General features: G+C 50.0%; 1 protein-coding gene across 4 annotated transcripts in view; it reads right to left on the bottom strand.

The window, feature by feature from the left end:
* Positions 1 to 24,086, bottom strand: part of nr1h4 (nuclear receptor subfamily 1, group H, member 4) — a 130,118-nt gene that overhangs the window by 14,424 nt on the left and 91,608 nt on the right. For 3 of the 4 annotated variants that reach the window (XM_072484833.1, XM_072484834.1, XM_072484835.1), the window contains 2 exons: positions 16,281 to 16,380; positions 11,120 to 11,266 (listed from right to left, as the gene is read on the bottom strand). In XM_072484833.1, coding sequence (XP_072340934.1) covers positions 11,120 to 11,266; positions 16,281 to 16,380 — 247 coding nt within the window. Of the gene's footprint in view, positions 1 to 8,412; positions 8,543 to 11,119; positions 11,267 to 16,280; positions 16,381 to 24,086 lie in introns of all 4 variants that reach the window. The other variant, XR_011936507.1, reaches the window with a different exon arrangement.

Below are 24,086 nucleotides of genomic sequence, written 5' to 3'. Positions count from 1 at the left end.
GTACAGCCTCCTTTGATCACAGAGGCACAGTACATCAGCAGAGCCCTGGAGCACATATAGTCCTGGGGTGTGTGCAACTGTTTCAGAGTGGGCTGAGAAGGAGGGGGAGAGTGAGTGGGTCAGGGAGAGAGAGGGGGAAGAGGGGTAAAGGGTGTGGTACAAATTACAATCATTTAAAAAAACGGGTACAACAATTGCTGGAAACTTTAGTAGGAAAACAAACTAGAGGTCTGTGAGAGAGTCACTAAAAATCCAGTCGGGAATTCAAAAGATGTTTCTTTATCCAGAGAGTGATTAGAATGTGGAAATTGTAAGACCAGAAGAGATAGGAACAGGAATAGGCCGTTCGGCTCCTCGAGCCTGGTCCTACTGTGCCTCTGTGATCAAGGGAGGCTGTACTGTTGGACCCTCTCCTGTTCGACTGCCCCAGTACTGTTCATACTGATCAAGGGAGTGATTGAGGTGAATAGTATAGATATATTTAAGAAAAAGCTAGATAAATGAATAAGAAATATAAGGCTGTATAAATAGTGTGAGATGAAGAGAGGTGGAGAGGAGGTTTGTGTGGAGCATAAATACTGGCACACGTGTGTCCTGAATAGTCCACGAATTATAAAACATAACTTCCCCTCAGTTGGCACTGCTCGCAGCTCATCCTCATCACCACTAGATGGAAGTGTCTCCTATCACTTCACTGTTTCTCAGGCTATGGAGGGAGCTTCCATGGACCATTGTTTAAATGACTGCATATTACTTCCTTACATAAGAGAAATAGCTTTAAAAAATCTTTAATCACCTGTGGAATTAGAAGGATAGGTGGGAAATAGTGGCAAAAGAGTCAAACAAGCCACAAGCACACTATTATCACAATAAATACTTGTAAATTAATAATTATGTTTGGCAATTAGGTTATTCCTGACGGTCGGTGATGTGTGTCACTGGAACTCTGGCATTTCATCGCATGTTCCTAAATTATCAAATGTTTAAGTTGGTGCCATTTTAAAGAAAATAAATGACCAAGTTGATCACAACCTCAGAACTCCTCTGTTCTTCTTTGAAATAATGGCCACTGCTGGAGGGCAGACAGGGCCTCGGTTTACTAGCTTATCAAAAAGTCAGCGGGCGCGATTCACCAATCACGGGACTAAGTGTCCGCGCCATCGTGAATGCCGTCGTGTTTCACGACACCGCGAAACGGGCGCAGGCAGTAGGGATTCTGGCCCCCATAGGGGGCCTGCACAGCACTGGAGGGGTTCACGCCGCTCCAGCCTTACATCCTGGCATGGACTGGGGGCGGCGCCAACCCTCGCATGCGCAGTGGTGAAGTGCCAACCGACGCATGTGCGGTAGACTCACGGAATGCTCCGGCCCCGACGCACAATGACGCGGGGGTTCTGGGGCCGGAAGCGGAACAAAGTAGGCCCAGGGGGGAGAGGCCGGCCCACTGATCGGTGGGCCCCGATCGTGGGCCAGACCCCATCAGAGCCCCCCCTGGTGAAGGAGCGCTTTCCCCTGCCCTGCAGGCCACCCCCCCGGCCCCTTCGCGCAGAGTTCCCGCCGGCAGCGACCAGGGGCGGGATTCTCCGTAATCGGCACGATGTCCGCCGACCGGCGCCAAAAACGGTGTGAATCAGTCGGCATCGCGCCGCCCCAAAGGTGTGGAATTCTCCACATCTTGAGGGGCTGAGCCCTTACCTTCAGGGGCTAGGCCTGCGCCGGACTGATTTCCTCCCCGCCAGCTGGCGGGAAAGGCCTTTGGTGCCCCGCCAGCCGGCGCAGAAATGACTTTGCCGTGCGGCGCATGCGCGGGAGCGTCAGCGGCCGCTCACGGCATCCCCGCGCATGCGCAGTGGAGGGGGTCTCTTCCGCCTCCGCCATAGTGGAGACCATGGCGAAGGCGGAAGGAAAAGAGTGCCACCACGGCACAGGCCCGCCCGCGGATCGGTGGGCCCCGATCACGGACCGGAGAATAGGTGGCCCGGCCGCGGACAGCGGGCCATGACTGGCGCCGTGCCAAACGCGCTGGCGCAAATGGAGCCGATTCTCCGCACCTCAGAGAATCGCGCGGCAGCGTCGGGGCGGCGTGGCGCGGTTGCGGCGATTCTCCGGCCCGGCACGGGGCTGGGAGAATCGCGCCCAGCACCTTCAACAGTACACCTCTCACACTGCACCGTGAGTCTCAGCCTGGGGTTTGTTATAATTCATTGACAGGATGTGAGCATTGCAGGCGAGGCCAGCATTTATTGCCTGTCTCTAATTGCCCTTGAGGAGCTGGTGGTGAGCTGCCTTCTTGAACCGCTGCAGCCCCTGTGCTTGAGGAGTGGGACCTGAACCCACGACCCTCTGAGTCAGAAACAAAACTGAACCACAGCAAAGACTTGCGAACAACAGAGTCGACAGCCGACTGTACTGCGAGGTGGGGAGTGAGCCTCACTAGGTGGAGCTTGTCTCAAACAGCATCACAAACATCCATTCAATGGTGTCTGCTGATTCCCTTGCTTTGTCGATACTGCCAGGCCACAGGCCTCCTCCCCCGCCCAAACCCCGAGCCTGAATCTTCCCCAGGCTCTCCCCTTTCTCCCCTCATACACTCTCCAAGCTCATCTTATCCACCCCTTGCTCCCTCAACCCAATTCCCACTAAACTGCTGACTACAACAGCAACCTGAATTTCTACAGTCCCTTTAACCTTAGAATAGCCAAGGGGCGGGATTCTCCAATAATGGGGCTATGTCTCCACGCCCGTAAAACAAACGCGCGCGAATCAATCTGGACTTACCTGGAGTAAGTCCAGTGTGATTCTCCAATTTGCAGGGGGCCAGCAGGGCCCCGGAATAGTCCTCGCAGCTCCGGCTGCCGATACAGGGCCCTGTACTTCCGGTCGGGGGTTCGCCCTGCGCGACATGGCCGACCCACACCGCGGACCGTCACCAAAACATAGGCCCCACTCCAGATCGCACGCGCTCACGGATCTGTGGCCCCCGATCTGTAGCCTGGCCATCCAGGAGGCCCAACCATTGTGAATGATCCCCCCCGCCCTCCACCAGGGCGGCCGCAAACTGAGTCCGCAGCCGCCACGCTGAGTTCCCGACGGGTGGACCATGAGAATCACGCCGGCGGGAACGTGGCCAGCTGCACTCAGTGAATCACCGCGGGGGCCTCTTTCAATGGCCCCCGACTGGCGGCGCGTCGACCGCGTGCGCGTGATTGGCGGCGATTGTCCGGCGTCGGACCCGATCTCGGGTTTGACGCCCATTTTCCGCCCCCGCGCCGACCGCAATTTCAGCACGGGGGCTCGGAGAATCCTGCCCATGATTTCACCCTCAACCTAAGAGGATACCAAGGCTGTGACCAAATTCTTGGTCAAACTAGTAGATTTTAAGGAACTTCTTGAAGGAGAGCGAGGCAGAGAGGTTTATCGAGGAACTTCCAGGGTTCAGACAGTTGAAAGCACAGCCAGCAATGGTGGAGTGATTGAAATGAGGCTGCACAAGAGGCGTGAGTTAGAGAAGGACCGAGACTTCCCTGCTTGAACCTCGATGCAGGTGGATATTGTAAACTGTCCCCACTCATTCCCTGTCCTTTCAAAAATGCTCTCAGATGTAGACGGGCGGCAGGACACAGTCTCCCTCAGGGACCTGGCCCCCGCGGGTACCCTGCGTCCACCATCATCTCACCACTTCCTTCCACCGCCCCATCTACCCCATCAACTCATCCGGGGTCCATTAGCACCGCCCCTGCGCCGTCACCCTGTCCGGGACCCTGTTGGGAGGACGACGTGCTCCCGGGGTCGAAGGTCTCGACGCCAGCGTCTACACAGCGACGTTCACAGCGGACAATACCCCCTCCTGTGAGACTGAACCTGTGAGTCCACTTCACCCCCCCCCCCCCGGACTGTTGTTTTAACAGGGGGTGAATGTGGTGAGCTACGTATGGCTGTTGTATATTATTGTATTTACTCACTGTTACTGTTGTTGTGTTGATGTTGTTGTTGGCTCCGCCTGTGGCCCCGCCCCTCTGAGAAGGTATATAACCCATCGATCCGGGACAACCTCTCAGTGCGGGAGGAGCTACTGGTGGGCACATTCTAGCTGATTAAAACCACAGTTCTTGTTAACTACCGTTTCAACTGGATTGATTGGTATCAAGGACCACACGTGAACGATGCCGGTGGGACTCGGCGGGCACTCGGCCCGTCGAGCATGGAGAAGTGCCGCCCCCCCTCCGGCGATTCTCCAACCCGCCGTGGGCTCGGAGATTCCTGCCCCCTATCTAATCCCACTCCAGCCCTAACCAGTAACCCACACAACCTGTACACCTTTGGACACTGAGGGGCAATTTAGCATTACAATCCACCTAACCTGCACATCTTTGAACACTAAAGGGCAATTTAGCACGGCCAATCCACCTAACTTGCATATCTTTGGACTGCGAGAGGAAACCGGAATACCTGGACGAAACCCATGCAGAAACGGAAAAATGTGCAGACTCCACACAGACAGTGACCCGAGGCCAGAATTATTGACCTCTCTGTTCGGGGAAATAAGGCATTCCTATCCACTCAGTTTGGGCCCCTCATGATTTATGCATGTCAATTAATCTCCCCTCCGGTTCCTCTGCTGCAAAGGAAACTACACCAGCCAATCCAATCTTTCCCTATTGCAAACACTGTCCTGTCCTGGCAACAACCCCTTTAAATCTTCTCTGCATCATCTCCAGTGAGGTCACATCCTTTATTGCAAAGAGTTAATCAGGCTAATGTCTGAACGATAGGATTACATGGTGGGTGCTCAGGTGGGTGCTGGATTAGTGGAGGATTCATTCGGAAACTCATCGCTCAGTTGATTCCAGTTCAGGGGATGAGATCATCAAAAACCTTCCCACCTCCAATCATGATGGTTGAATGAAAATTTCATGTTTTGAAAACCTTTCAAGTTCTCTGTGTCCTGATTATTGTGTGGGCGTAAAGATCGCAATATTCTGCATTGCAAATGGAAAACATCCATTTTATTTGTATTGTCCTCTGGAAATAGAACTCAAAAAAGAGCTGCCCTTTATTTAAAGAAATCGCCCATCTCCATATGAATAAATGCTTCTGTGGTAAGGGCAGGAGGAGACACAAACGATTCACCTGACAGAATATTAAGAATTCATTATAGCTTCTTGTATAATCGGAGACGCGCGGCTGAATTATTCATGAGAATGGCCTTAAGTTAAGAAGTTGATAGGTGACAATGTGAAGGACTCATGTGGATATTTCAGGCGTAAACATTTCAGTTATCATCCCCAGACTGTCACACCATGACAAAAGGGCCAGATGATATTTTCATTCTTCAATGTCCAAATTAAGTCAGAATTATCTTACCATTCCACCTGGGGGTATCATTTCTTTAAGCAATGCCATTTGATTCACTATCATCCTCAGAGGTTCTACCCCATGTAAAAGGAGGGACAGACATCAGCAGCTGATAAACTGAAGAATTAATGTGGTGGTGATGGGCGTAAAGATCGGCAGATACGGAAAGGCAAATCAAAATGTGTTTTATCGCGCTGAGTAAATCGAGTTCCAGAGTTCAAGCACGGAATCAACAGGCGCGACTGAGGCAAAGCTACACTGTCAGAGGGTCGGTACTGAGGGAGTGCTGCACTGTCAGAGGGTCAGTGCTGAGGGAGTGCTGCACTCTCAGAGGGTCGGTACTGAGTGAGTGCTGCACTCCTACAGGGCAGTATTGAGGAAGCGCTGCACTGTCAGAGCATTAGTAATGAGGGAGCGCTGCACTGTCAGAGTGTCAGTACTGAGGAAGTGCTGCACCGTCAGAGGGTCAGTACTGAGGGAGTGCTGCACCGTCAGAGGGTCGGTACTGAAGAAGTGCTGCACTGTCAGAGGGTCAGTAGTGAGGAAGTGCTGCACTTTCAGAGGGTCGGTACTGAGGGAGTGCTGCACTCTCAGAGGGTCGGTACTGAGGGAGTGCTGCACTGTCAGAGGGTCGGTACTGAGGGAGTGCTGCACTGTCAGAGGGTCAATACTGAGGGAGTGCTGCACTGTCCGAGGACTGAGTTAGGGAGGGGCAACAAATATTGGCAATAGCAATGTTGTTCACATCCCAAGACAAAGCAAAAACAAATATTATGGAATTCTGGCCTTATTAAATCATGCTACCTCGGCATCAGAGAATAGTATCAATGCTTTACAAAATGAGTGTCATAGAATCATGGCATCAAACCATTGCTCAAACCAATTGAACAGTGAAGATATTCAACTTTAATGTTCCACGAGAATGGCTTGTTTTGAGGTGAGGTTTGGGAGTCACGAACATATTTACATATTTACATAGATATTTGCTGTTGACGTAAATGTGAAGGCTGACTCTCCATGGGGTAGGAATTTATTGCTGTATCTGGAAGACGGAGAATTTAATCCTGATGAACACGGCCTCAACAAAATGCGTCAGAACCAGCCTCAACATCCGACCTAACCCCAGACAATCTGCATCACCACGTGTGAGTGTGTGTGGCATCACCTCATCTCCATTTGGTTACTTTTTCAGTCACTCTGCAGTGTGCCGTGCAACGGTAAACCACATAGTTAAACAACCAGAAATCCAACCCCAATCGAGCAGCTGATACTCCCTCTGCCCTGTACCAGTGACACAAGCACTGAATGGCACAATACAGACAATACTATGCTCTGAAATATTTATCTTTTCCGAGCCCTGGTTTCAAACTACAATATGTATTATTCATGCCGTTGTTTGCTCAATGCCCGGGCTCAGTTGCTGGATGTAGTTACTCCACTCGTACCCTTTCCAAAGTTACACCACCAAACTACAGAGTGTAAAACTGATAATATATTTAAACAAAAAAACAAGTTAATATACTCAATATTGCCAGTGAGGTCACAAGGGCTTTGTCTCCATGCATAGTCAAAAACAATCCAAGGGTTTTCATGGAATAGACTTTAAAAGGTATCCAGGGGGCCTGATTCTCCGTCCCACCAGACCCCAATTTCTGGTACGACGCACCCCCGCCGGCAGCGGGATCCTCCAGAACATTTAGTCATTTGAGTCTGTTCTACCACTGTGGTGAATGTATTTCACCTAATGCATGAGCTGTCTGTACTGTCTTTATAATGATGTAACTCATGACCTGGAAGTGATGATACGGACTACTTCCAGGTACTGTACTGGAACCGCGGGCCATATATAGTCCGGCCACCTGTGGGTGGCACTCATTTGTACAGCCGACTCTGGCAGGCGAGTTCATGGATATTAAAGCCTAATGTTCGCTCGTTCTCACGGTCTCACGGTGAATTGGCGGTCTCACAACCACTCATTGAGGTATTAGCTGGTTTGCATCCAAGTTACATTCACCCACTATATCTCCATATGGATCATTGAATATTACAGAACACAAGGAGACTATTCAGCCCTTCACACCCGAGCCAAAATCAATCTCGGATTTAAAGTTGAGCCAGCATCTGCTGCTTTATGTGGGAGAGAGCTCCACTATTCGACCACCCTTTTGTGTAATGAAGTGTTTCCTAACTTCTCTCTGAATAACCAGCCCAGCCTCTGATTTTAAGATTAAGGGCAGGATCTACCGGTCGCGTTGCACCCGAAATGTGGTGCGGCACGGCACAACGCAGCTGGCAGATGCCGGGGGATCCCACTTCCGGGATCTATCCGGCTCCCCACACCCCGTGAGATCTAATGCGATATCGCGAGATATCACGATGTGAATCCTGCCCAGAAGGTGGGATCACTTTCTGCCAAATCTGCATATTAGAGTGAGATAGTTAGTCTCACTCTAATCTGCTTTCCTGAGATCTAACCAAGACGTGGGGTCTCACTCACTCGCCTTAGAGACCTCGGATGAGCGGTGCTGGTCTCCAGAAATAAGGGCCAGATGGAATGGCACTCGTGGGGACATCCCTGGAGGTTGGAGGGCCCCAGTTGCATGCTCACCTGGAAGGGTGGCACACTGGGGCTGCTGGAGAATTCCGGCCTGCATCTCCTGGTCCCAGACTACCGCTACCGGTGGAAAGAGTTTATTTCAAAATCTAAAAATCTTCAAAATATATTTAATGAATCACTTTGGTTGAAACACAATTGCTGCAAGTAACCTTCTGCACAAATCAGCTCAATTGCCTACTTTACTTTGTATACTCCTGAAAACCTGAAAATACAAATAACATTATACCATAATATTATAGCATCATAATTGCCAGGGATTGTGATCACAATTAATCTTCTGGTCAAATAGCATTTAACTGAAATCTCTCGTTGTTTAAAATAGCAAAGGGCTGTTGATGGAAACAGTAAGATGAATGTGGACACTGAGCCAATCTTTCTCCTCAAATTAAACTTTAATTTTTAATCCTTGAAAATATTTTCTGGTAGGGATCTGTACTTACAACAGAAGTACAACCAGCTGTGATATTTCAGGTTGTTGAAACTTCTCAGCAGAGCTCCTGTGGCATTGCTCGTGAGCACGCCAGCAGTTGATTCAGATACGATCCTGGCATTGTGGCTTTAAGACCAGCCCTTTAAATCGGCAAAAAACATCAAGCAGTTGGAACAAAGGTAAATTTCAAACAACTGATCAATTTACAGCTATATTTAAGACTTACTTGCCAAAATGTTTGTGATGCCTGGGTTGTGCCAGATATGGCCCTTGATACAAAACTTTGCAAGTCAGTAGGCAAATGAAGACACACAAGAAGAATCATTGTGCAGAAATAATAATCGCTTATTGTCACAAATAGGCTTCAATGAAGTTACTGTGAAAAGCTCCTAGTCGCCACATTCTGGCGCCTGTTCGGGGAGGCCGGTACAGGAATTGAACCCGCGCTGCTGGCCTTGTTCTGCATTACAAGCCAGCTGTTTAGCCCACTGTGCTATGTAGCACCATGGTTGGATTCCAGCCTCAAAAATTTGGGTGATGTTTGTTTACTATTGTTGTATTGTTGTTCATTTACTAGGCGTAGATGAATAATGCAGTGACCAGTGAGGGATGCATGAGTCAACATAACAAACCATCTCACTCCAGTAAATGTGCGTGTTTAATGTACCGTAACTGCCCTCTCTCTATTCTCCAAAAGGAGTAAGGGCCGCTCAACATGGAGCCGACAGAAAGATTAATTTCAGTGCCGGATTAATTTTCTAGCGGCTGGGAGAAGATGCCGAGTATTGACGGGACTTGATCAAAAGGCTTCTCAGTGAGGCATGTGATGGGGGGACGTTGGTGGACCAGGTTTGACAGGCCAGGAGTGGAGAGCACTAAAGCGGGCTATGACCTTCCTCGAAAGAAGGTAACCATGCACCCATTGGCCGACTCCAGCCCACCCAGCTAAAGCTGCCAGGCTACCCACCTGCGTGAGCCGTAGGGGAGGGCATGGCATTAATTGGTCACTTCATGATCTCAATAGGTCCAGCGATGAGAGGGCCATGTCACACCTACATCATCACATGAAATGGGAGGCAGGTCGGGGTTGCTGGCTGGGTACCGGGCAAGCCTCGTGCTGCATTTATAAGCCCCCCCTTCCCCATCGGCAAACGGCAAACTGGTGAGGACTGTAAACTTCCACTGAAGGCGGGATTTTCCTCACCCCCTGCAGCATGTTTTGCGGCAGTGGAGGAGGCCTGTAATTGGCCGGTGGTGGGATCATCTGGTCCCTCTGCTGTCTACGGGGTTCCCCATTGCTCCCCACCTCCACTGTCAAGACTTCCTAATTCTCGTACTCAAAACCCCTTGCAACAAAGGCCAACATGCCATTTTGCCTTCTTAATTGTTTGCTGTATCTGCATGTTAACTCTCAGCTGTCCTTGGGTGAGCACACCCAAGTCTCTTTCAAAATCAACACTTAGAATTTCTCACCAAGCCTCTGGAATGGGACTTGAACCCACAACCCTGTGCCTCAAGAGACGAGGATGCTCCTCACTGTACCCCAACTGGCACTCAGAATTGCCTCCTTTGGTGCTGCATGGTTCTGCCATCCTTTTCTAACAGCATTGTGGGTGTACCTACACCACATGGGCTGCAGCAGCATTGGAAGGTGGCAGCTCACTATCAACTTCACAAGGGCAATTAGGGATGGGCAAAAAATGCTGGCCTAGCCTTGGATACCCACTGTGCCCAGGCTGTATGTCAGTGCTGGATTGAAAATAATACACCATCAGGGGCAGATATTTTCACCAATTGGTGCAGTTCTGGTATAATGCTGAGTGAGAACTTGCGTTTGTATAGCTCGTTCCCCCATCCTCAGAAGATGAAAGAGCCCACATCTTGTGAAAGAACTTTAAAAAATCTCTTGAAATATAATTAATTGACTGCAAAGTGGTTGGGAATGTTCTGAGCACAGGATGAGGTATTATAAAAATAGAAGTTCCTAGATCTTTCCTGCATTTGCAACCACATTTACTGGTCCAGCATTTATTGCCCATCCCCAGTTACCCTTGAGGGGACAGTTAAGAGTCAACCACATTGCTGTGGATCTGGAGTCACATGTAGGCCAGACGAGGAAAGGATGGCAGATTTCCTTCCCCTTAAGGATATTAGTGAACTAGATCAACAATAGTTTCACAGCCATCATTAGACTTTTTTTGTATAAATTTAGAGCACCCAATTCATTTTTCCCAATTAAGGGGCAATTTAGCATGGCAAATCCACCTACCCTGCCCATCTTTGGTTGTGGGGGTGAAACCCACGCAGAAATGGGGAGCATGAGCAAACTCCGTATGGACAGTGATCCGGGTCCGGGATCGAACCTGGGTCCTCAGCGTCATGAGGCAGCTGTGCTAACCACTGCACCACCGTGCCGCCCTATCATTAGACTTTTAATTCCAAATTTTTTTGCATTCAATTTTCACCATCTGCAATGCCAGGATTTGAAACTGGATCCCTAGAGTATTATCCTGGGTCTGTGGAAAACTAGTCCAGTGACAATACCACTGCACCACCACCTCACCAATTCAGCATTTAAACCAGAACAACACTGAATGTATCAATTTCTGCCCCTGCAGATGTGGCTGTTTCAATCCAGAAATGACATTCACCCTGAGTGCAGTCCATCATCTCCCGAGATAGGTAGATACTACTCTAAGTGTGTTCCTTAGACTCACCACTATGCCGAATTCGATCTTCTAGCAGCTCGCTCTGCTGGCAAGGAATTTTCCGGCTGAATATCTGGGCAGAGCGGAGGAACATGGCTTCGACAGCAGAACCTTTCAGCAAGGCGATCTGGTCTTCATGGTCCAGCATCTGGAAACCTACAGAGAAAACAGAGGCAGTATGACCCACAGAATCTCTGGCCAGCTCCCTCACCCCTTATTTTCCACTTTCATTGAGGGGGGGGGGGAGGTCAATCTATGGAACAAGCAACCACCGAGGGAGGCAGTGAGCATTGGATTTGTTGTAATGAAAATTAGATAGATTTTCATAAGGAAACAATATTTTAGGGTACAGCATATGAGTAACTTGAGGCATGACATGTGTTGAGTGTCAGGTATTCGGAAAGAAAAGATTATTTGCACCTGTCGTTCCCCAGCACTCTGCCCAAAGCTCCAATTAGCTTGATAATTGATTAAAATTGATGATTCTGATTAACAACACCATTAAAAGGCGCCACGGTGGTGCAGTGGTTAGCACTGCTGCCTCACGGCGCCGAGGACCAGGGTTCGATTCCAACCCCGGGTCACTGCTCGTGTGGAGTTTGCACAATCTCCCAGTGTCTCGTGGGTCTCATTCCCACAACCCAAAGATGTGCAGGGTAGATAGATTGGCCATGGTAAATTGTCCCTTAATTGGAAAAAAATAATTGGGGACTCTAAATTTTCAAAAAACGCCATTAAAATTGCATCATGTGACTACCAGGCCGCGAGACCTTGGTCTTTTTACTCTTGGCAATTCCTATTTTGCACTATGGGATACAGTCAATCGTAAGTCAGTCTCTAGAATATGTGTCAGCGATCCCAGTTAATTCACTTTCTCACTTCCCTATCACTGGGTGAAAATCTCTCGGTTTCTGCAAGTGTACCCAACAACTCACCACATAGAAAATGAGGTCCCCGAGTCTCTCCATGGCCTCAGCCATCTTGTGATCACTTCCAAACCCTTAACCTTCCGAGATATCTGTGTCATTCCAATACTGGCCTCCTGTGCACCCCCAATTGTAATCGCATCCCGATTGGTATCTGTGCCTTCAGGGACCTCGGCCCAAGCTCTGGAATTCCCTTCCTAATCCTTTCCAGCTTGTCCCATCTCGGAGGCGCTCCTTAAAATCTACCTCCTTGACCAAGCTTTTGGTCACCTCTCCCAATCTCTCCTTATGGAACTCAGAGCTCCTGTGAAGTACCTTGGGACATTTTACAATGTTAAAGTCACTAAGGAAATATAAACTTTTTTGAATTTTCTGATTCCCCAGCTTGATACCTTCCCTGAATGTGTGCTGGGAATTTTGTCTGTGAATTCTGATGCACTACGGATATCTGAAGAAATCAGAATCCTTAGTCTCTGAACTTTTGCAGATAAAGACTTTGCCTGATCCAGTCTGCAGTGTTGGGCCTTCGAGTTTGGATCTCATGTCCATGAGAGAGCTATGCTGGTTTCTCTTCTCTTAGGATCAAGGATGATTTGCTTCCCTTCTGGTTCAATGGGTTCTGAGATGGATGACAAGCCCAGTGTGCGATCAGCAGATTCTGCCACTTGCGGGGCAGGTGGTGTTTGAAGGATTGGTAGATGAGTTGTTTGGAGGTTTGTTCGCTCTTTCTCATGCCTCACCTTCATTTCTGTACATTCCTGAAAAATTTTGTTGATGCGTTCATTGCCTTCCCAAATGAAGCTTCTCCATTCTGATCAGTCATTATCCCCCATGAGTCTGTGGGGATTGTTGGAAATTCCCTCCTGTTGCCGCTGTCCTCCTGGGGGTCTACTGCCACGACCGAGTTCCATGTGGCACAGTGTCTGGTGTCAGACACACAAGCGACATGTCCCACCCCGCAGAGCTGGTTTGAGTGATTAGCGCTGTGATGCTGGGCAAGTTAGCTTGGGATTGCACACAACTGTTGGATCTCCTACTTTGTCAATGGATTTGGAGGATCTCGCGAAGGCACTACTGCTGGTATTTCTCCAGTGCTTTGACGTGCCTGCAGTAGGTTGTCCAAGTCTTTTAAGCCCGTGGAACATTGGGACCACTGCTGTATGGTAAACCATGAACTTAGTCCCAGGTTATAAAATCTGGTCCTCAAATAGTCTTTCCCATAGATGGCCAATGGCTGAGCTGGTGTATTCGAGGTGATAATGAACTTTGTCATTTGGATCTGCCTTTGTTGAAAAGAGGCTCCCAAGATATGGACAATGAGGTGTTGTTGTTCAGTGGCGATATTACTGGGGCAGAAACTGATATATCAGAAAGACATTTTTCCTCGGGCAACCCTTGCCCCTAGCAGTTTCACTCTATTCCAAGTCTGGACTCTCAAGGACTATGCATATAAGATAGCCACTAATAATTCCAATAGGAATTTCAGGAGAAACCTCTTTACCCGGAAAGTGGTGAGAATATGGAACTTGCTACCACAAGGAGTGTTGAGGTGAACACTTGAGATTAATTAATTTAAGGTGGAAACTAGCTAAATATGAGGGAGAAAGAAATGGAATGATTTGCAGATTGACTGGAATGAAGTGGGGCGAGAGGAGGCTTGTTTGGAACGTAAGAACCAATATAGACCAGTGAGGCCAATGGTCTGTTTCTGTGATGTAAATATAATGGGCGGGAATCTCTAGTCGCCGCCACTGAAATCTCGTTCGGTGATCGTCGGAGAATTCCTGTTCATGACCGAAATGGGGGCAGCGCCGCTTTCACGATGCTCTGCCCCTCCCAAGCGGCGTCAGGACATTGCCTGAGACCCACCCCCAATGCTCCACTCCCGACTGGCCGAGTTCCCAACGGATCAGTCGCATGTGGTCTCATCCGTCGGGGACTTGGCGTGGCGGCATTGGACTCAGTCTAGCGCCACCACAGTCGGGGGGAGGGGCCGATCCCAGGACAGGGGGCGGGGGGAGGAGGGGAGGAGGGATGGGGGGGGAGGAGGAGGGTGTACTAATGCATGTGAGGATGGGGGAGGGTGCAGCAATGCTTGAGGGGTGGGAGGGTGCACCGATGTTGGTGGTGGTCGGGGGGGATGCACCGAGTGTGAGTGTGATGCATGTGAGTGTGGGTACGCCAATGCTTGTGGGGGGGGGGGAGGATGCACCGATGCTTGTGAGGGGGGGGGAGAAGGGTGCACCGATGCATGTGGGGGTGGGTGCACCAATGCTTGTGAGGGGGAAGAGGGTGCACCAATGCTTGTTGAGGGGTGATTGGTGCCGGCTGGTGCACCAATGCTTGTGGAGGGGGCGAGAGCGCATCGATGCTTGTGAGGAGGGGGAGGGTGCACTGATTCCTTTGGGGGGTGGGGCCCTCCGTGTTCAAGGGGGGGGTGAGGGGGTACAGTTTCCTTCAACGCAGATTAGGGTGCCCTTTAAAGATGGTGCCCCGATTTCTGTGGAGCCAGCCTTGCCGGATGTCTCAGTGCCCACCCGCGTGAAAATGTAAACCAGGTCCCCAGATTTCCTGTGCATACAGTGAATCTGGAGAGAAAACATAGCTATGCAGCTGGAGAGCTACGCCTTGGTTTTCGGACTGAACCTGACACTGACCAATTTTGGAACGATTTTACCCCATATCTGCTTATTGTATCATGGATTCCCTCTCACACCGTCATCCCCATGGAGGACATTAATGTTATTCCTCTCCTCACTTGAGTAAAGTGAAGCAGTGTTCTTTCTATCTTCCCCTTCTCAACATGATGTGGAGATGCTGGCGTTGGACTGGTGTGGGCACAGTAAGAAGTCTTACAACACCAGGTTAAAGTCCAACAGGTTTGTTTCAAATCACTATTTTGGAATATCATATTCAATGTACAGGTTCTGAGTGTGTCAGCATCGCTCATAGGCCAACATTTATTGCCCAATCCTAGATGCCCTTGAAAAGATGGTGGTGAGCTGCCTTCTTGAACCGCTGCAGTCCCTGAGGTGTAGGTACATCCACAGTGCTGTTAGGGAGGGAGTTCCAAGATTTTGAACCAGTGGCAGTGAAGGAACGGTGTTCAGGCCAGGATGATGTGTGGCTTGGAGAGGAACTTGGAGTTCCCATATTACATGTGCTGCTCATGAAAGCTCACAGACTGTTCCACCTGGGAAACAATCCAATCAGCCCCAATGGTGTTTTTCCCCAAAGAAGCTTTACTTTGAACCTATGTTCTTGCTCACTAACCATGGGCGAAATTCTCCGGAAACGGCGCGAAGTCCGCCGACTGGCGCCCAAAACGGCACAAATCAGACGGGCATCGCGCCGCACCAAAGGTGCGGAATGCTCCGCATCTTTGGAGGCCGAGCCCCAACATTAAGGGGCTAGGTCGGCGCCGGACGAATTTCCGCCCCGCCAGCTGGCGGAAAAGGCCTTTGTTGCCCCGCCAGCTGGCGCGGAAATGACATCTCCGGCAGCGCATGCGCGGGAGCGTCAGCGGCCGCTGACGGCATTCCCGCGCATGCGCAGTGGAGGGAGTCTCTTCTGCCTCCGCCATGGTGGAGACCGTGGCTGAGGCGGAAGGGAAAGAGTGCCCCCACGGCACAGGCCCGCCCGCGGTTGGTGGGCCCCGATCGCGGGCCAGGCCATGGTGGGGGCACCCCCCCGGGGCCAGATCGCCCCGCGCCCCCCCCAGGACCCCGGAGCCCGCCCGCGCCACCTTGTCCCACCGGTAAGGTAGGTGGTTTAATTTACGCCGGCGGGACAGGCATTTTAGCGGCGGGACTTCGGCCCATCCGGGCCGGAGAATCGCGCGGGGGAACCCGCCAACCGGCGCGGCCGATTCCCGCCCCCGCCGAATCTTCGGTGCCAGAGACTTCGGCAACCGGCGGGGGCGGGATTCACAGGTGTCCATATTGCAATCCAAACCTCACTTCCCATGAATGGATAGAATTGACAAACCATAGGGCAGCATGGTGGTGCAATGGGTTAGCCCTGCTGCCTCACGGCGCCGAGGTCCCAGGTTCGATCCCGGCTCTGGGTCATTGTCCGTGTGCAGTTTGCACATTCTCCCCGTGTCTGCGTTTGTTTCGCCCCCACAACCCAAAGATGTGCAGGGTAGGTGGATTGGCCACGCTAAATTGTCCCTTAATTGGAAAAAATGAATTGGATACACTAAATGTATTTAAAAAAAAGAATTGACAAACCATTTCCCTTACCGGGCAATTTTTTGGTGAACTCGACAAGCACTTGAACATGGCTGGTGGCTGTCTCGGTGAGGAGTAGGAAATTTTCCTCAACACTGCTTCGTTGTTGCAGCTGCAGAGAAAGAGAAAGAGAAGTCAACCCCGACTGTAGAATCCAATATTATCTCTAGTTTAGCGGGCATGGTGAGAACAGCCCAGGGCTGTCAGAAAGATTTGTTAAAAATTGAGCGTTGCACATTATTGTCGTTTTTTTTTTGTACATTTCCTTCTTCCAGTTTAATTGGTGTAACATGGTAAACTAGTAAACAGTTTGTTTCTGATAGCATGTCATATAGTCCCGACAGTGCAGAAGTAGGCCATTCAGCCCATCGGGCCCCCACCGACCCTCAAATAAGAGCACCCCACCTAGGCCCAATCCCCCACCCTATCCCCGTAACCTCACCTGTCCTTTGGACACCAAGGGGCAATTTAGCATGGCCAATGCACCTAACCTGCACATCTTTGGACTGTGGGAAGAAACCGGAGCACCCGGAGAAAACCCACGCAGATACGTGAAGAAAGTGCAAACTCCACACAGTCACCCAAGGCCGGAATTGAACCTGGGTCCCCTGCTGCTGTGAGGCAGCAGTGCTAACCACTGTGCTGCCTTAAAGTCACGTTTTCTCTTGAGAGTTTATATATTTTTTTTGCCGGTGGAATAAAGGAAGGTTTTTGTAAACCTTCATGCAGTTTCTGTGCTTCAGTCCGAGCGTTTGGAATGTCCAGAGGATGTGATGCGGTGCTACATAGATGCAATTTTATCACTTGCCTAAGTATTGTGGTAGGAGGTATGAGCAGCCAGACAATACCAGAGACCAAAGTCTTGTCAGTTGTTGTTACCATAGGACAATTCACCAGATGTCCTCACCAACATTCTCCCCTCCAAAACCACTAAAAATAAATTATTTGGTACTTACCCACGTTGAATTTCATCAGCCATTTTTTGGACCACTCTCATAAACTGTCTAAATCTTTCTGCAGCCTCCCCATCTCCGCAACACTACCTGCCCCTCCACCTATCTTTGTATCATCGGCAAACTTAGCCAGAATGCCCCCAGTCCCGTCATCTAGATCATTAATATATAAAGAGAACAGCTGTGGCCCCAACACTGAACCCTGCGGGACACCACTCGTCACCGGTTGCCATTCCGAAAAAGAACCTTTAATCCCAACTCTCTGCCTTCTGCCTGACAGCCAATCGTCAATCCATGTTAGTACCTTGCCTCGAATACCATGGGCCCTTATTTTACTCAGCAGTCTCCCGTGAGGCTCTTTATCAAAGGCCTTTTGGAAGTCAAGATAGATAACATCCATTGGCTCTCCTTGGTCTAACCTATTTGTTATCTCTTCAAAGAACTCTAACAGGTTTGTCAGGCACGACCTCCCCTTACTAAATCCATGCTGACTTGTCCTAATCCGACCCTGCACTTCCAAGAATTTAGAAATCTCATCCTTAACGATGGATTCTAGAATCTTGCCAACAACCGAGGTTAGGCTAATTGGCCTATAATTTTCCATCTTTTTTCTTGTTCCCTTCTTGAACAGGGGGGTTACAACAGCGATTTTCCAATCCTCTGGGACTTTCCCTGACTCCAGTGACTTTTGAAAGATCATAACTAACGCCTCCACTATTTCTTCAGCTATCTCCTTTAGAACTCTAGGATGTGGCCCATCTGGGCCCGGAGATTTATCAATTTTTAGACCTCTTCGTTTCTCTAGCACTTTCTCCTTTGTGATGGCTACCATATTCAACTCTGCCCCCTGACTCTCCTGAATTGTTGGGATATTACTCATGTCTTCTACTGTGAAGACAGACGCAAAGTACTTATTTAGTTCCTCAGCTATTTCCTTGTCTCCCATCACTAGATTACCAGCGTCATTTTGGAGCAGCCCAATGTCTACTTTTGCCTCCCGTTTGTTTTTAATGTATTTAAAGAAACTTTTACTATCATTCCTAATGTTACTGGCTAGCCTACCTTCATATTTGATCCTCTCTTTCCTTATTTCTCTCTTTGTTATCCTCTGTTTGTTTTTGTAGCCTTCCCAATCTTCTGACTTCCCACTACTCTTTGCCACATTGTAGGCTTTCTCTTTTGCTTTGGTGCATTCCCTGACTTCCTTTGTCAGCTATGGCTGCCTAATCCCCCCTCTGATAACCTTTCTTTTCTTTGGGATGAACCTCTGTACTGTGTCCTCAATTACTCCCAGAAACTCCTGCCATTGCTGTTCTACTGTCTTTCCCACTAGGCTCTGCTCCCAGTCAATTTTCGTCAGTTCCTCCCTCATGCCCCTGTAGTTACCTTTATTTAACTGTAACACCTTTACATCTGATTCTACCTTATTTCTTTCAAATTGCAGGCTGAATTTTACCATATTATGATCACTGCCTCCTAAGTGTCCTTACTTTAAGATCTTTTATCAAGTCTGGCTCATTACATAACACTAAGTCCAGAATGGCCTGTTCCCTCATGGGCTCCATCACAAGCTGTTCCAAAAAGCCCTCCTGTAAACATTCAATGAATTCCCTTTCTTTGGGTCCACTGGCAACATTATTTACCCAGTCCACCTGCATATTGAAGTCCCCCATGATCACTGTGACCTTGCCTTTCTGACATGCCCTTTCTATTTTGTGGTGCATTTTGTGCCCCTGGTCCTGACCACTGTTAGGAGGCCTGTACATAACTCCCATTATGTTTTTTTTGCCTTTGTGGTTCCTCAACTCTACCTACACAGACTCCACATCATCTGACCCTATGTCATTTAGTGCTATTGATTTAATTTCATTCCTAATGGCTTCAGAGCCATTATTGCTAATTGCTTCACAGCTCCAGGGTCCCAAGTTCAATACCAGCTTGGGTCACTGTCTGTGCGGAGTCTGCACATCCTCCCCGTGTGTGCGTGGGTTTCCTTCGGGTGCTCCGGTTTCCTCCCACAGTCCAAAGATGTGCAGCTTAGGTGGATTGGCCATGATAAATGCCCTTAGTGTCCAAAATTGTCCTTAGTGTTGGGTGGGGTTACTGGGTTATGTGGATAGGGTGGAGGTGTTAACCTTGGGTAGGGTGCTCTTTCCAAGAGCCGGTGCAGACTCGATGGGCCGAATGGCCACCTTCTGCACTGTAAATTCTATGATAATCTATGATAATTAACAAGGCAACCCCACCCCCTCTGCCCACCTCTCTGTCTTTTCGATAGGTTGCCAATCCCTGGATGTTTAAATGCCAGTCCTGAACCCCCTGCAACCACGTCTCTGTGATGCCTACCACATCATACCTGCCAGTCACAATTTGGGCCACAAGCTCATCTACCTTGTTCCGTACACTGCGCGCATTTAAATATAGCACCTTTAATTCTCGATTGACTGTCCCTTTTTGTTTTCTTAGTGTGGTGGACCTTGGTTTACTGAGCCTTTCCACTGTGTCATATTTTGTGAGATGGGGACTATCGTAACCTCTCCTGAGTTCTGTCTTTTCGTGCTTTTTTGTATTCCTAAGCAGCTACGCTCCCCACTGATTACTTCACCTCTTGGTTCCCTGACTTTCCCTTCCCCCCCAATCTCTAGTTTAAAGTCCTATTGACCACCCTATTTACTCTTTTCGCCAGAACACTGGTCCCAGCTCGGTTCAGGTGGAGACCACCCCAACGGTATAGGTCCCCCCTGTCCCAAAACTGATGCAGTGTCCCATGAAAAGGAACCCCTCTTGCAAAGGGTTCCTTTGTTCTTTGTGAAATTTGCAAACAGCTCTGCATCAATTTTGTTGATGCTCGTTCTGTGAGAAAATATCACAAGCCATCGACGGGTATGTAACCCCACCCAAAATGGAGAGGTCTCACCCTCCATATTCTGGGAGGTGCTGAAGGCAGCGATAATGGGAGAAATAATAGCTTTCAGGCTCTCAGGGACAGTCAGGAAAGGGCGGCTCGGCATTGGCTGATCAACTCCATATTGGAAGTGCATCAACAGTACTCCATGGCCCTGACTGCGGAGCTGCTGGCGGAGAGCAAAAAATTACAAATGGAATTTGACCTGCTTTCCACTGGGAAAGCAGTGAACCAGCTCCGCCAGACACGGGGGACCTTTTATGAGCATGGGGACAAGGCCAGCCGCCTACTGGCTCACAAGCTGAGAAAGCAGGCAGCCACGGGGGAGATAGCACAGGTGAGGGACAGGAATGGCAGGCTAGTCACAGCACCAGATAAGATCAATGAGGCATTTGCCACCTGATGTGTTGGGTGGGATCTGGATCCGTGGAACACATACAGGCCACCAACACTTAAAATAGTGCAACACTATTTTATTAAGTCAGAAACTGTTGAACATACTTTCACTGTGAGTTAACACGATGTTAGATTAAACGAAAGACCTATGCCTTGTCCTAATTAGTCTAGGCACTCAGCACATGGTGAAGATCTGTGCTGCAAGCTGTAAGCTCTGTCCTAATAGGAGGCTGCAGCTAGAATGAGCGGGAACTCTGATGCCCCCTGTCTTTATAGTGCGTGTGCTCTAACTGGTGATTGGCTGTGGCGTTGTGTGTGTTGATTGGTCTTGCTGTGTGTCCATCAGTCTGTGTGTATCTGCACCATGATATACTGGTGTATATTATGACACCACCTTCTACCGGGAGCTGTACAGGTCCCAAGTCCCAGAGAGAGACTCAATGGTGAAATGGTTTCTCGACGGATTTGTCATAGCAATTGTTGAAGAGGAAAAGAAACAGGGAATAGAAGCACCGCTAGAACTGGGGGAAGTCATGGAGAATATCAACTCCATGCAGTCGGGGAAGGCACTGGGTCCAGACGGATTCCCGGTGTGCGTCTATAAAACGTCTGCGGCAGCACTAGCCCCGCACCTATATGAATCGCCATTGAGAGGGGCCCTGCCGCCCACACTGGCACAGGCCACGATATTGCTGATCCCAAATAAAGACCCGACGGAGTGTGGGTTATACAAACCCACCTCACTCCTGAACACTGACGCCAAAGCCCTGGCAAGGCGACTGGAGAGTTGCTTGACAGAGGTAGTCGCAGAGGGCCTGACTGGGTTTGTCAAGGGCAGACAGCTAATGGCTAACATCAGACGCTTGCTGACAGTGATTGTGACCCCACCTGGGGAGGGGACACCAGAACTGATCATCTCCATGACCACAGAGAAGGCCTTTGACTGGGTCGAATGGTGGTACCTCATGGAGGTGCTGGAAAGGTTTGGGCCAGTGTTCGCCTTCTGGGTGAAATACCTGTACAGCGCTCCCATGGCGAGCGAACAGACAAATGCCAACAGCTCTGAACACTTCAGGCTGCACAAGAGGCACGAGGCAGGGATGCTCACTGTCCCCACTGCTATTTGCCCTGGCAATCGAGCCACTGACTATCGCTCTCAGGTCGTCGAAAGGGTGGAAGGGCATTCGAAGTGGAAACAGAGAGTACAGAATCTTGATCTATGCAGATATAGACCTACTCCTCTATGTCTCAAACCCCCGAGCCAGCTTGGAAGGAATAATGGAACTCCGAAGGGAGTTTCAGAGCCTTCTCAGGTTACAAACTTAATCTGAGCAAAAGCAAAATCTTCCCTGTGGACCCCCAGGGGGGAGGATCAGAGCTGGGAAAGCTGCCGTTCAAGCTGGCCCAAACCATGGCCGGGATTCTCCTTTCCGGGGACTAAGTCCCCAAGCCAGCGGGAAAACCGGCTCCAACCACTCTGCCGCCAACTGCCCATGAAAGTGCGGAATTCTCCACACTTCCGGGGGTCTAGGTGGACGTCGGAGGGGTTGGCGCCGCGCCAGCTGGCGGTGAAGGGACTGCGCGAGTTCATGCATGCGCCAAAGGGCCGGCGTGATCTCGCGCATGCGCGGAACTACCGGCGTGTTTTGCCGCATTCTTCTCCGTGCCGGCCATGGTGGAGCCCTTCAGGGGCCGGCGCGGAAGGAAGAAGTGCCCCCACAGCACAGGCCCACCCGCAGATCAGTGGGCCCTGATCGCGGGCCTGGCCACTGTGGGAGCCTCCCGCGGGGTCAGATCTCCCCCCCTCCCCACCCCCGAGGACTGCCCCAGCCGACTTACCTGCCAGGTCTCACCGGTACGTGAGCTGAGTGATTCACGCCGGTGGGACTGGCCAAAAGCGGAAGGCCGCTCGGCCGATCGGGGCCCGGAGAATTGCTGGGGGGCCGCTGCCAACAGCCTCCGACCGCGTGGCATGAACCCCACCCGTGTCCGAGAAATAGCGCCGGAGAATACGGCAGCCGGCATCAGGGCGGCGGGGCCCCGATGGGGGGCCGGAGAATCCCACTGCAAATTCCGATACCTGGGGATCCAGATAGCCCACAACTGGACATGGATCCACAAGTGGAACCTGTTGAGTCTCGGGAAAGAGGTGAAGAGAGACCTGCGGAGGTGCGACTCGCTCCCACTCTCCCTGGCATGAAGAGTGCAGACATTGAAAATTGACTTGCTTCCAAGATTCCTCTTCCTATTCAGATGCCTCCCACTCTTCATCCCAAAACCTTCTTCACCTAGGTATAAAAACTAATTATGGTGTTTGTATGGTGAGAAGAAAATTCCAGGATCTGCGAAAGCATCTTGTAAAGAAGGAGGAATTTGGGGGGCCTGGCACTACCCAATCTCCTATTCTACCACTGGGCGGCAAATGCAGAAAGGGTGAAAGAGCCGGAGGCGGAATGGGTGCAAATGGAGGAGACGTCCTGTATGGGGACATCCCTCCGAGCACTGGTCACGCCCACCTCATTTCCTTCAGCCAAGTACTCAAGAAACCCGAAGGTGACGGCCTCACTAAAGACTTGGAACCAGCTCCGGCACCACTTTAATCTGGGTCAATGGACCCCGTCTGCAAAATCCATAAATTCAAAAAACCATAAATTCACCTCCTTCAAAATGTGGAGACTGGACAATGGTGCACTGACAATAGGGCACCTCTATGTAGACGGCAGAGTAGCGACCCTCGGCGTACTAACAGAAAGGTTCCAGCTCCCAAAAGCGAACGAGCTTTGATACCTGCAACTGAGGAACTTCCTTCACAAGGAGACCGCAACTTTCCCCCAGCTACCCAGACACACCCTACCAGACAGACTGCTAGCATTGGGAGAATTAGAACATAGAACATAGAACAATACAGCGCAGTACAGGCCCTTCGGCCCACGATGTTGCACCGAAACAAAAGCCATCTAACCTACACTATACCATTATCATCCATATGTTTATCCAATAAACTTTTAAATGCCCTCAATGTTGGCGAGTTCACTACTGTAGCAGGTAGGGCATTCCACGGCCTCACTACTCTTTGCGTAAAGAACCTACCTCTGACCTCTGTCCTATATCTATTACCCCTCAGTTTAAAGTTATGTCCCCTCGTGCCAGCCATTTCCATCCGCGGGAGAAGGCTCTCACTGTCCACCCTATCCAACCCCCTAATCATTTTGTATGCCTCTATTAAGTCTCCTCTTAACCTTCTTCTCTCCAACGAAAACAACCTCAAGTCCATCAGCCTTTCCTCATAAGATTTTCCCTCCATACCAGGCAACATCCTGGTAAATCTCCTCTGCACCCGCTCCAAAGCCTCCACGTCCTTCCTATAATGCGGTGACCAGAACTGTACGCAATACTCCAAATGCGGCCGTACCAGAGTTCTGTACAGCTGCAACATGACCTCCTGACTCCGGAACTCAATCCCTCTACCAATAAAGGCCAACACTCCATAGGCCTTCTTCACCACCCTATCAACCTGGGTGGCAACTTTCAGGGATCTATGTACATGGACACCTAGATCCCTCT

Source organism: Scyliorhinus torazame, chromosome 19, assembly GCF_047496885.1.
Source record: "Scyliorhinus torazame isolate Kashiwa2021f chromosome 19, sScyTor2.1, whole genome shotgun sequence".
Taxonomy (NCBI): Eukaryota; Metazoa; Chordata; class Chondrichthyes; order Carcharhiniformes; family Scyliorhinidae; genus Scyliorhinus; species Scyliorhinus torazame.
This window is presented reverse-complemented; position numbering and strand designations above follow the sequence as displayed.